Raw genomic sequence first — 14,418 nt, 5'->3', positions numbered from 1 at the left:
TACTGTTAATGTTTTTTCTTTTAGAGCAACGTTCTCGCCCAAACTCATGCGCCGCCACCAGTTATACATTGCTCCGTCGCTCCCTCTCCTACAATGGAAAACACAGCACACCTGCTTTCAACTCCTGCTATATAAGTGAGTCTCTCACTGAAGGCTGTCTGCTAGCTGACTTTCTTCTAAATGGGCGTTCGACTGCAGCGAGTGATGTTGCAAATGAGGACCACCCTGTTCAGGGAGGTGAGTGAGCACCCTACGCTCTCCCGCCTACGATTATGACTGTTCCGAGACCTATGTATACTCAGAAGGCTACCACTTGTTGAAGTTCCAAGCCTTTACCTACGCAATCGAATGTCGTGCATACACAAATACGTCTCCTTCAAGAAGAGCTCCAAGCTCAACGGAAGGCGCTGCACTTCGCCTGAAAGGGATTTGTGTACAGCCACGGGGGTCCAACACGGCGATACCCGATAAGTGCCCAACCGCAGACTTCACACATCTATGCCATCCTTCCCCTCGTAGCGTGTGTATTAAGTTTCAGATGTTTACCGAAGGCGGCGCCTTCTCACAACAAAGCTGTGGGGCTTCAAGTGCCACTTCAAAGTTTTAGCATTCCAGTCGTTCTGTGGACTGACTCTTCTTCGATGTTGCAACAGGTCTCAGGTTGTGCGTTCGATACAATGCACATCGCCCGTGTCATGCCGCGAGGCCTTAGCAATTCTGCTATAGGTGAATCTGGACCGGCAGCAGACCTGTGTAAGACGTTGTACTGTGCATTGATGCGTGCAATTGCAGGGCACCGTTTGTGTTCATGATGAGCATCAACAACTATTCGGACATATGTTCGGAAAGCGGATACAAGCTCATGCTAGCGCATCTTGAATTTGCTACAGACCGCCAACAACAGCACCCACTGCACGCCCTCACCCCCATCACCCCTCAGAGATCTTACAAACAACAACAAAGAAAATCTGGCATTAATATATTTTATGTGAAAATGCATGGCAGTAGCCAGGCCCGCTCGGCAAATAAATCTCTGTCAAATAGCTGGTTGTGGTGGTGTTGGTGGTATTGGTGAAAGGGTCCGCCGTTGTCGGCCTCACAGAGGTGGGCAACATCACGACTAACGCCCTGGGGGAATGTGCATCCTGGGCCGACTTCTAAGGGAACTGTGCGGACATATGTATGAAAGCCTCGTAAGGAAAACCCACCGACAGCGCAGCCGGCACCGGGATTCGAACCCGGGTACTTCCCAATCTAGAGGTGACTTGGCTAAAACGGCATGGCTAAATAGCTAAAACGGCAGCCGACGAAAGTCAGCGGACCCGGTGGCGGGCATCGAACCCACACCGCCACCGGCACTCGCCGTCTTTCATATCATTGCTTGGGCGTTGGTGAGGCTTAAATGTAGTGTTTGTAGCAATTGTTTGTTCAGCCTCTACAATTTACGTTACCTTTCTGTCCAAATGGGCTGCTCGAAAATCTTATTCTGCTTTTTGGACAACGTGCTACGAATGAGTTAACCAGTCGCCATGCATCTATTGTAACTGACACCTTTGCTTTTCGCTTTGCTTTTCGAATGTGGGCAAAACGATAGCTGGCCGACCCGCTTTCCAGTACATATAGGTATGGCTTTTAGCTCAGTTGACTCGGCCTCACTTACCCCGTTTTTGCCAGCAAGATACCTGACTAACCAACCAACCAGCGTACCTGGGCTTTCGCTTTAGAGGTGATGACATTTTCGTTTCGCCCACGGGGCGCACGATGTCGTATGTCCTGGCGGTTGCGGAGCTGGAAAAATTCCTCGGCTGCTGCGATGTGGGCCAGGAGTATGCAGATGATGACTAGGAGAAAGAGCGTTGACATACCCACTGTCCGAGCGATAGCCATGCACGCTCCTGCGCTGTTCTTTGTTGGATGTAGACCTGCAAGCCGTTAGAATAATATGTGAGCAATGTACCACTCATAACGAGAGACTGCCATACATTGCCTCACAACTTCCTCAGCTTTTATGGGACACTCTCTCCTGGGTCTAATAACTATGACGTCCTTTGTGCCACTAAATGGGGTGTCATCTCCTCATAATTCAATAGGTGTGGAGTAGGGATGCAATAAGTGATAATTGAAATGCAATACGTTGTGAGCATGAAGGAGGCGCAACTACTGCGTGGCTCCAATGAGCACTGGACATCATGAATAATAATGGCCTCATTCGGATTGTACTTCACCCCGGCGACGAAACTCCCCAGCCATCATCCCGTAATAAAGTTGTTGTTGTTACTTCAGAAGAGAGGGGTGTTCTTCTTCTGTTTCAAAAGAGTGAGTGTCTGTTTCATTCACCCCTTCATATTCGTTTTTCCTTTTTGGCTATAGCAGTGACGATGCCCAGTAGTACGTGTCCTGCAGCGGCAAGTCTATCTCAACATAACCCCCCCCCCCCCGCTTTCGGTATACAAGGTGCTCGTGCAGGCCATTACGTGGAAGGATTACATCATGTCGTTACAGTCAGGGTAAGTCATCCCGATTTAAAAGGCCTCCATATTTTTCTAACTAACCCTCTCTTTCCAACTCTCTAGGTCTCACCGATTTGCAATTGTATGTCTCAAAATCTTTTTGGCTTCTACGAAAGAAGGAGGATGGGTTTTTCCCACCCACCGAGCTGTCGACCTGCCATAACCCTAACCCTTTCCCTAACCCTTTAAACACCATGCCAACGAAAGAAGAGCAATCTCGGTTCGAAATATCGGCGGCTCTCGTCCTAAGCACGCAGACGCGCTTTGTCATGTGATGCTATTCTGCTTTTTGTATTTGTGATTTGGATGACACTACGTTCCTTTATTCACGTTAGGAGTTCAGATAATTTTATTCATTGCTTTGTACAGAACCACAATAGAACATGCTGTATGCCTTGCATAAATATGGGCGTTCAGTCTTCGTGGTGTCTCCACTGGCTAGGTTGTCAACGAGCGGAACTCTGCCACGTGCGCCGACCTTTGGATTATGATTTGGATTGTTGATGCTGATTTGCGATGTTGGATGCTACGCAAAATAGATTCTCATCAAGTAGGAGACATAGGTTTGTGTTGTGACCATGTATAGGAGAAGTACTTTGTATTGTTGACTTATTAGATATATATTTCGAACAGAGACTGTTCTTCCTCTGGGCGAGCTCGTTTCATGAATTGTTAAAAACTGAACTGGTCATCTAGTAGTTACACACTCTCGTCGAGGGGATGTTCGCATGGCCGTGTAATTAAACAGTGTGTCAACAGTGTGGCCGTGTAATTACTACAAATATGGGCGACACGTATACGTAAGCCTCGAGCGCCCAGAAATTAACGAAATCAATTACCTCAGGGAAAAGAAGTGCTGACCCAGGTTCGATTCCTGGCGTCAGCACCTTTTCCCCGAGTTACTTGAATTGCTGAGAGAAGGTTAGCTGGGTTAGCGATTAGTGGTCCGGGATACTTAGAAGCGTGAGCTCAAGATCGCGTGTTCATTCCCGCAGCATGTTGTCATAGTTCTTGGCTGGCCCACAGTTCACGCGTAGAACTATTCCATACTACTGGAAACATATCCTAATTTCAGCCGCCAAAACGTCGAATAGCCTATAGCTGCTTATTCGATGACAAAGCAAGATTTAGATTAGCGATTTATCTTCTTTTACCAGACACGACACAAGTCGCGCCCGAAGACAAATTGCTACGTGTCAGATGGCGCCGTTTTGAATACGAGAGAATAACTGCCTGTATGATCGAAGCCTTATTCTTACTACTGTCTTCCTTTGTCCCAATGCTCGGGTGCGTGAAAGAGGGGCATGCCACTGAACTCCAGTTCGCGGGAGCAATATGTCTCTATTAGGTGTCATCCTGTCATACTCCGAGCTACCTACGTTGGGTGGCGGATCTCACACAACCCACCCATCCATCAACTGATGCACTGTCCTCTTAGAAGTACCCCCCCCCCCCCCGCAAAAAAAAAAAAAAAAAACAGTCAAGATCTTGATAGAAACGTTAACCCCGAGACAGAGGAACACACAGGGGGGACACAACAGGTTATAGAGAATCTGCTGTGTCATCCTCCTGTGTTCCTGTGTCTCAGGGTTTTCTTTTCTGCCATGGTTCACCAGCTAACCTGCGTTTTGTGTCGTCTTCATGTAAATATGTATCTTGAAACTAAATTAATGTCATAAAGGCATATCTGACACATAAACAGCCTAATGGACGATCGCTTTCCATGCGTAGCATTGCAGAGTTCAACCATTTGGTCGGTGTTGTCTCCGTGGTACTGCTCTTCTTGGCGGAGTATTGGACTGCTTGTGTCTAATAAGCGCCTCTATATTCAGACATAGCGTCTTGCAATATCATTCTGCGTTCAGGCTTGGTTATAGCGTATTCACGCGAGTCGCCTGGCAATGTGGCTATGGGATTCCTGAGGCGTTGTTGAAACCGTGGCGTGAACCACCCTCAGGGAAGGAATAGGGATCCTATTACAAGAGCACCCCACAGAGCGTCGCCCGCGCAGTTTTTGATCAAGTTCTGTCTTCACCTGATCTCATTCCACGTAAGTTGTCTGGGAAGGAAATGTGATCAGCCCTCGTGAAATACCCATTGCCGTGCGTGAGCTTCATGGCCCTCGTACGGATGCAGACCTGACGCTGTGTGTTCTAGAATAGGATATCCAGGCGCCACGTGCAACCGGAGCTTACGTGCTTGCGCGTCTGGCATCCACCCACGCCCTGATGCGGATCTGCCGAATTCAATTCCAAACGGATGCCGACTGCTGGATTTTCTGATTCCCTGCCTCCCAAACAGCACAATGTACCGAAAGTCGAGTGCAATAGGGGTGGACGGTATGTGTCTTATCAATGTTCTTTAGTTTCACGAGCCTGATCAAGGCCTTCCACCTACCCGCACACCCCTATTGCACCCGACTTTCAGTACATTGTGCTGCTTGGGCTCGTTGTTCAGACGGACTTTCTCTACTGGAAGTCCGACGTCACCTGATGCGGAAACAGTTGGGCATATGGTGGCGGAACAATAATAATAATAATTCACGGTTTTACGTCGCGAGACAACTGGTATGATCATGAGCGACGCCACAGTGGTCGGTCTGTGGATCAATTTTGCCTACCTGAGGGTTCTTATAAATGCGCCGAAATCTCAGTACGCCGTGTTTAACAAACGTTCCTCGCGGAAGACGGTGCGTCCAAGCAACTTGCACCCTGCCACCAAGTTGTTGGCGTACTCTGCCGGGATCGAACCCGCCACCTTGGGATCAGTAGGCGGACACGCCGCCCAGTGATGGGAAGTACTTGCAGTACCCAGCACCCAAGTAGTACTTCAGCTTTATAGGTACATTTCAAATAGTGTATTCTTTGAACTGTACTGAGAGTACCTTTCTTTCTGGTGCTTTCCCATCAAGTACACAAGTACACAAACTTGAACTCTATGGACGAAAATCACCAAAGGGGTACCAAAAATTATTTTTGTGCTTTTAAATAACATCTTTGAAAAGAAAATTTCTTGTTGAGAGGCCTGAAATGTTGGCAAGCAACTATAGGGCTTTTATGTTTATGTCAAGGAACGGAATGCAAAGACACGCACACATTATGACACTGTAACTGGCAGCACGATAACTTGGTCTTGTCATTTCAGTTCTCCCAATGCATGGTGCTAGTGCTTTTTATATTGTTTCCTTCATTGGCAATTAACGATCATTCTATATCACAATGTGCCAATGGATTACATGATCAAGTAAAGTACCTGTCCGAAATACACACATGCTTTCATTTTTCGTTTTTAAATTGGTCACATGAATTACATTGCAGCAGATCGCAGTCGTATAAAAACGAAGATATAGTGTTTCATCCTTTTTTTCTTTATTTCCTTCGTGTTCTTTTTTGAAATATGTTGTATTTCGGAAAGCAGGAATGCTAAGAAATGAAAAATATCTGTTGGCCCGTGCCCTTTATACCCCAAGATTCGGAACACCACACTATAGGCGGGTGATCTTAGATCAGTCAGTGTGTAATTTTGCACATTCACAGCACAGCTGATTGCCCCTGCACATGTAACTGCAAACTATGCCATCTGATTCAGTTCATTTTCACGGGCGTCATAGCACTTGCCAAGAATGTTAATGTGCTAATGCTGTGCTGTGAATGTGCTAAAGTTTTGCTAAGAAAAGGAAGACATAGCTACCAAACAGTGAAATGCAAAGTTATACAAATTAAATTAGCACTTGATGAGTGCTCGAAGTACTTTGCCTAGTACTTTGTACTTTACTTGAAGTACATTTGCAATGGGGTACTTTGTACTGTACTTGGATTACTAATGACACCAGATATACTTGGTACTTTACTTTAACTACAACTTTGAGGTACCTTGCCCATCCAACTGATCCACCGAGGCCGGTCAGATGTTGGAGGGGGGGGGGAGATCTATTTATTTTGACAGGAAAAGCCAGCCAGAAAGGACGACTTGCTATTCCTTGTTAAATAATTGCGTAGTGGGTAGCAGCACCAAAACAGGGCGACGGTCAAGGCAGCACCCATGAAGGTAGCAAAACAGCGCTGTTAAGATGTGGTTTTGAAACAGAACTTTTCTGTTTCTTTTATTCGTTTTTTTTACTTTTTTTCTCGCAGTTTTTTTTTTCTTTTTTTTGTTTTTTGTTTTTTTGTTTTTTTCTCTTTGCGACGCCGCCGCAGAACCGCGTTCGACGGTTACTTCCCGAAGTAGTGGTGAAAACGCGACCCTGAAAAGATGAGACGCGTATGTGAATCCAATTTCGTTCATGCAACTAAAGGCCTTAACATTAATTGTGCGTGCCTCAAGTTTATAATTTACCTATCATTTCTGGGCATCTACCAGGGTATGCGTGTATCCTCCCTTGCAAAAAATTTTTTGGACATGCTTTAGAATTCCAATTGAAAAAAGTCAAAAGAGGCAATTGAAATTCAATAGAATTGCTTTTGAATTTATTTGGAAAAACGTTTGGAACTTCTTTTGACTTCATTTGGTTATTTGGGACAGACTTCCTTTTGACTTTTGTCAAAAGAATCTCTTTTGAACTTTTGCAATTGCCATTCAATTGACACTTTTATGACTTCAATTGGTCTTTCTTTTGACACCTATTTGCCATTAATTTGATTTTCTTTTGACATAATGCCCAAATTTACCTCGTTGGCTCCCCAAATAGCACCCAGTACCCCTGGTATTCACGACAAAGAAGCCATCTGTTACTGATAATACACATAATTTATTACGGGTGATTATTTCATTTTCGAAAGCATGGACACAACGCTCTCCTTGATCTCTCGCAGACTTGTTGTTTTCTTGCATCTGTATGGTGCAAAAGAAGTGCAGATTACCATCTTGGTCTACTTCTGGCAGTCCAGCTCCAACTCTTAGAACATGGTTGTTGCTGCCAATGGCATTGCAAAAGTGTGCCACATGAATGTGATGGTTCCAGCAAGCCAAATCACGAGGTTGACACTGCAGGAGTACAATTAACTGATTAGCAGTAACCAGCTACTTCATGTAGACAAAGCCAGAGTTTGGCCAAATCAAAAGCCAATGGACCTGCAGTAATGAAGACAGAAAGGGGTCCTTACCCAGAAATGCTTCACGCCGTGTCTCATCCACTGCAGGTTTTAGAGCAGCACCTTAGTGGGCGTTGCATGGTATCCCATATGAAATTCGCCCAATCATCTCCTCAGGAGAAAATACTGCCCAAATGAGGGCACAGGCCAGCCTGCAAATTAAAGAGCGTGTTAAGAAATGGAACAATGAAGCTTGCAAAAGAGAAAAATGGGCGAATTTGGCAAGAGAGATAGCTATGCTTATGCAGTCGTACCTTGTCCTATCCCCTTTGCTGCTTCTCTCTATTCTGTGCAGAACACCAGCGTCCACGCAAACACCTAAGCCGATGTCCAGCTGCATAGAAAAGAGGTATTACACGTATTGTCCTGCAAACTGTTAACTTCAAATGATATATCTTCCAAGCACACTCTTACGGCTCATCCGCACTAACCAAACACAAATAAATATGAAAATCCAAGTTCCACAGGTGAGACAAACATTACCATTGGAGCTGCTGTAACAGCAGCAGCGTTCTGGCTGGAGGCAGTCTGGATTAGATTTTCCATTTGATCCACCATGTTGGTCATGACTGAAAATAATTACCTGCTACATGCTTGTCACAACATATGTAAAAAAATCGATATATATCAGCTTACCACACTTCTCTTTGGCTTTCTTTGTATGGCGGGCATTTGCATGCTCAAGCTCCTCTATTTTCCGGTTGTGCTCTGCACAATGTGTACAGTGTGCACCCTGAGGCCTAGTGGAATATCAAGTAGTTAGGCTTGTGGCAGCAGCAAATCAATGAACAAGCAATCAAACATGAGAAATTGATGTTCTGAGTCTGGTTCTACAACAGGACCAATAATGCAGAACCGATTAATGTCTTTTTACTATAGGTAACCCGTAGGCAAGTCTAAATTGGTAGCGCTAAATGACACGCCATTCCACGTCTGCGGTTGATTTAGACAGCGTAACAAATACTGGGCAGAAACAGGGAGACTGTAATTGCCATACGCCCTTCGAGGCGTACGTGTAATTGGTTGCGGAAACGTCTGGCCTCTCGCGCTTTGGAAAAACAAAGCATATTTCTCTGTACACGCTGGACTTACCCGCAGCAACGAAGAAGGCTTCAGAGGGCTCTGCATTCTTGCTGCACCGTATGAGGAATGTCTTCCCCTTAGCAATGTCCGCGTTTGCCGGGACGGCCGGGACATACGAAATACTTAAACCTAATTCGATATCTTGCAGGCTGTCGACGGGATAAACGTCCAGCATATTCACGCCTGGCCACTTCACCAAAATGTGCATGTTGCACGTAGTTACGCATATAGAAAATTGTGTGAATGAAACGTGTGAAATACAGGACACCACACAACATGAACACTAAATTCAAAACCACGTGCGGCGACCAAAGCAAACAATACCCTACACTTCGCTTGCGGCTTGGATTGGCTTCGATAGCACTAGCAGTTTTCCTCGACTAAAGGAGAGGAACGGCGCAACCTGAACCTGTAACTACAAATATGCAAACAACGCCGAATAAAATTGCACACTCCAGTTCTGTTGTTTAATCATATTATTAATAATACACATGCCTAAACAGCGGATAATAACACAGTGAATAGATTCAAACAAAGAAGACACTTCGATATTTCGGGCCACTTGCGGTGTCGGATTGGGCAGCGGGCAGCTAATGAAATGTTTTGTTGATGTTTGATTTGTGCAACATTTGTTGAATGCTGCGTAGCCGTGCAGCGCAATAACGTTCTTCATGTTGATACACTCTAAAGGCGTGTTCCCAAGCGCGCGATTTGCGAGAGCGACAATTTTTCCATGTTTCGGCTTTCGTTCAACGATTCATATGCGAGAGGAACCTGAAGCGATGTTGACAACCAAACCGTACGGTTGTGAGAAACCTGTTGTTGCTTCTGCCTGCGCGGAACAGAAAAAAAATAGTCGCTGTCGCGACGCCCCGCAAATCGCGTGCTTGGGAACGCGCCTATAGAGTGTATCATCATGACGAACATTTCGACGATATGTATCTATCTTCATGTTGGAATGGCATCAGTAGTGATACCTAGCTTATGTTCGGTCAGCTTTCGGTGCACAATTCATGCCAGGGTATCTTCATGTTGGAACGGCATCAGTAGTGAGGCATAGCTTATGTTCGGTCAGCTTTCGGTGCACAATTCATGCCAGGGTATCTTCATGTTGGAACGGCATCAGTAGTGATACCTAGCTTATGTTCGGTCAGCTTTCGGTGCACAATTCATGCCAGGGTATCTTCATGTTGGAACGGCATCAGTAGTGAGGCATAGCTTATGTTCGGTCAGCTTTCGGTGCACAATTCATGCCGGGGTATCTTCATGTTGGAACGGCATCAGTAGTGAGGCATAGCTTATGTTCGGTCAGGTTTCGGTGCACAATTCATGCCGGGGTATCTTCATGTTGGAACGGCATCAGTAGTGAGGCATAGCTTATGTTCGGTCAGGTTTTGGTGCACAATTCATGCCGGGGTATCTTCATGTTGGAACGGCATCAGTAGTGAGGCATAGCTTATGTTCGGTCAAGTTTTCATGCACAATTCATGCCGGGGTATCTTCATGTTGGAACGGCATCAGTAGTGAGGCATAGCTTATGTTCGGTCAGGTTTCGGTGCACAATTCATGCCGGGGTATCTTCATGTTGGAACGGCATCAGTAGTGAGGCATAGCTTATGTTCGGTCAGGTTTCGGTGCACAATTCATGCCGAGGTATCTTCATGTTGGAACGGCATCAGTAGTGAGGCATAGCTTATGTTCGGTCAGGTTTCGGTGCACAATTCATGCCGGGGTATCTTCATGTTGGAACGGCATCAGTAGTGAGGCATAGCTTTTGTTCGGTCAGGTTTCGGTGCACAATTCATGCCGGGGTATCTTCATGTTGGAACGGCATCAGTAGTGATACCTAGCTTATGTTCGGTCAGCTTTCGGTGCACAATTCATGCCGGGGTATCTTCATGTTGGAACGGCATCAGTAGTGAGGCATAGCTTATGTTCGGTCAGGTTTTGGTGCACAATTCATGCCGGGGTATCTTCATGTTGGAACGGCATCAGTAGTGAGGCATAGCTTATGTTCGGTCAGGTTTTGGTGCACAATTCATGCCGGGGTATCTTCATGTTGGAACGGCATCAGTAGTGAGGCATAGCTTATGTTCGGTCAAGTTTTGGTGCACAATTCATGCCGGGGTATCTTCATGTTGGAACGGCATCAGTAGTGAGGCATAGCTTATGTTCGGTCAGGTTTTGGTGCACAATTCATGCCGGGGTATCTTCATGTTGGAACGGCATCAGTAGTGATACCTAGCTTATGTTCGGTCAGCTTTCGGTGCACAATTCATGCCGGGGTATCTTCATGTTGGAACGGCATCAGTAGTGAGGCATAGCTTATGTTCGGTCAGGTTTTGGTGCACAATTCATGCCGGGGTATCTTCATGTTGGAACGGCATCAGTAGTGAGGCATAGCTTATGTTCGGTCAGGTTTTGGTGCACAATTCATGCCGGGGTATCTTCATGTTGGAACGGCATCAGTAGTGAGGCATAGCTTATGTTCGGTCAAGTTTTGGTGCACAATTCATGCCGGGGTATCTTCATGTTGGAACGGCATCAGTAGTGAGGCATAGCTTATGTTCGGTCAGGTTTTGGTGCACAATTCATGCCGGGGTATCTTCATGTTGGAACGGCATCAGTAGTGATACCTAGCTTATGTTCGGTCAGGTTTTGGTGCACAATTCATGCCGGGGTATCTTCATGTTGGAATGGCATCAGTAGTGAGGCATAGCTTATGTTCGGTCAAGTTTTGGTGCACAATTCATGCCGGGGTATCTTCATGTTGGAATGGCATCAGTAGTGATACCTAGCCTATGTTCGGTCAGCTTTCGGTGCACAATTCATGCCGGGGTACCTTCATGTTGGAACGGCATCAGTAGTGAGGCATAGCTTATGTTCGGTCAGGTTTTGGTGCACAATTCATGCCGGGGTACCTTCATGTTGGAACGGCATCAGTAGTGAGGCATAGCTTATGTTCGGTCAGGTTTTGGTGCACAATTCATGCCGGGGTATCTTCATGTTGGAACGGCATCAGTAGTGAGGCATAGCTTATGTTCGGTCAGGTTTTGGTGCACAATTCATGCCGGGGTATCTTCATGTTGGAACGGCATCAGTAGTGAGGCATAGCTTATGTTCGGTCAGGTTTTGGTGCACAATTCATGCCGGGGTATCTTCATGTTGGAACGGCATCAGTAGTGAGGCATAGCTTATGTTCGGTCAGGTTTTGGTGCACAATTCATGCCGGGGTACCTTCATGTTGGAACGGCATCAGTAGTGAGGCATAGCTTATGTTCGGTCAGGTTTTGGTGCACAATTCATGCCGGGGTATCTTCATGTTGGAACGGCATCAGTAGTGATACCTAGCTTATGTTCGGTCAGGTTTTGGTGCACAATTCATGCCGGGGTATCTTCATGTTGGAACGGCATCAGTAGTGAGGCATAGCTTATGTTCGGTCAGGTTTTGGTGCACAATTCATGCCGGGGTATCTTCATGTTGGAACGGCATCAGTAGTGAGGCATAGCTTATGTTCGGTCAGGTTTTGGTGCACAATTCATGCCGGGGTATCTTCATGTTGGAACGGCATCAGTAGTGATACCTAGCTTATGTTCGGTCAGGTTTTGGTGCACAATTCATGCCGGGGTATCTTCATGTTGGAACGGCATCAGTAGTGAGGCATAGCTTATGTTCGGTCAGGTTTTGGTGCACAATTCATGCCGGGGTATCTTCATGTTGGAACGGCATCAGTAGTGATACCTAGCCTATGTTCGGTCAGCTTTCGGTGCACAATTCATGCCGGGGTACCTTCATGTTGGAACGGCATCAGTAGTGAGGCATAGCTTATGTTCGGTCAGGTTTTGGTGCACAATTCATGCCGGGGTATCTTCATGTTGGAACGGCATCAGTAGTGAGGCATAGCTTATGTTCGGTCAGGTTTTGGTGCACAATTCATGCCGGGGTATCTTCATGTTGGAACGGCATCAGTAGTGAGGCATAGCTTATGTTCGGTCAGGTTTCGGTGCACAATTCATGCCGGGGTATCTTCATGTTGGAACGGCATCAGTAGTGAGGCATAGCTTATGTTCGGTCAGCTTTCGGTGCACAATTCATGCTGGGGTATCTTCATGTTGGAACGGCATCAGTAGTGAGGCATAGCTTATGTTCGGTCAGCTTTCGGTGCACAATTCATGCCGGGGTATCTTCATGTTGGAACGGCATCAGTAGTGAGACATAGCGTATGTTCGGTCAGGTTTTGGTGCACAATTCATGCTGGGGTATCTTCAGGTTGGAACGGCATCAGTAGTGAGACCCAGGTTACGTTCAGTCAGGTTTCGGTGCACAACTCATGCCGGAGTATCTTCATGTTGGAACGGCTCTTAGCCAGACCTGTAGCTTCTATTTGTTCAGGTTTCTGTGCATAAGTCGTGTCAAATGGCGCCGTTAGCTTGGAATGGCTTGCGTAATGAGGGTCAACTTCTCTTCAGTTGGATTTTTTCTGTATAATCCATGCCGGAAGGTGTCTTATGTTGGAATAGTTTACGTGGTGACGTTCATGCCGTATTGTGTTCTCATGTTGGAAAAGCTTGTGTAGTGACGGCTATCTCACATTCAGTCAAGTTTTTGTGTACAACTCCTGCCTTTTATTTGTACGGTCTACTTCAAGGTAGAAGATTGTTACAGGAAACATTTTGGCTGTTCAAGGGAAGTTAAGACAATGACATTGTAGGGGGTTTCCAAAGTGGCTGAACAAACTTAAACTAAAGGAAATCTAAAACGTATCACTAAATTGTCTTAGAACAAATCCAAAGGCACAGGCAAAATTACACCAAAATAAGCCAAAGGTAGCCAACAACTTTTCTTTGGGCAACAGGCCAAAGAAAGTCAAACAAACAAAACAAAAAAACGCCAAAGATGGTCTGCAGATTTTATTTGGGCAACCAGCCAAAGAAAGTCAAACCAAAAAACAGCTAAAGGTGGTCTATAGATTTTGTTTGGGCAGCCGGCCAAAGAAAGTCAAACCAAAAAACAGCCAAAGGTAGGCTATAGATTTTGTTTGGGCAACCGGCCAAAGAAAGTCAAACAAAAGAAAAGCCAAAGGTGGTCTATAGATTTTGTTTGGGCGTTGGTCCAAAGAAAGTCAAACAAAAGAAAAGCCAAAGGTGGTCTATAGATTTTGTTTGGGCGTTGGTCCAAAGAAAGTCAAAGTCAAAAGAAATACCAAACAACCCAAAGGATGTCCAAACAAAGTCAATTGACAGGCAAAGTCCATTTTCATAAGGGCTACGCAGGTCGAGCATCTTGCAACGGGGCAGTTGCGCAGTTAAATGGATACCGACGGAATTACCGAAGTTTAGGGAGGTGATTAGTTGAGTCGTTAGCATCACTGATGCACTATAACAGCGCCGGAAAATCTGCGGGTGGTCCCCGTCTCGATTTTGAGATTCTACGAAGACGCGAAAATACTGTTCGGGTTAGCAAGGAATGCGTTATGGCCGAGGCCTTTGACGCTTTTGAGAATGGCAAATTCTGGCAAATTCTATAAGTGCCGTATCTGTCATAATACGCAAACCCTTTCCGGTTTGTTGTTTCTTTTTTTTTTTCTTTGTTCGCGACGCACCCTATTTCTGTTCCACGACTACATCCACGTCACTTCAGTCCTGGTAAAGGCAGGTCTACGTTTTCGGATGGTAACGGTTCCGAGGGTTGAACACACAACAGACAAACACAACGCAAGCCTCAAGGTGCTTGA

General features: G+C 45.9%; 1 protein-coding gene across 1 annotated transcript in view; it reads right to left on the bottom strand.

Moving 5' to 3' along the window:
• The window catches only part of LOC135396991 (matrix metalloproteinase-21-like), a 45,281-nt gene that overhangs the window by 15,052 nt on the left and 15,811 nt on the right, over nucleotides 1–14,418 (bottom strand). The window contains exon 2 of the mRNA XM_064628279.1: nucleotides 1,708–1,922. Coding sequence (XP_064484349.1) covers nucleotides 1,708–1,887 — 180 coding nt within the window. The 5' untranslated portion in view covers nucleotides 1,888–1,922. The remainder of the gene's footprint in view (nucleotides 1–1,707; nucleotides 1,923–14,418) is intronic.

This window comes from Ornithodoros turicata, chromosome 1, assembly GCF_037126465.1.
Source record: "Ornithodoros turicata isolate Travis chromosome 1, ASM3712646v1, whole genome shotgun sequence".
Taxonomy (NCBI): domain Eukaryota; kingdom Metazoa; phylum Arthropoda; class Arachnida; order Ixodida; family Argasidae; genus Ornithodoros; species Ornithodoros turicata.
The sequence above is the reverse complement of the archived record's forward strand: the minus strand, read 5'-3'. Positions and strand labels throughout refer to the sequence as shown.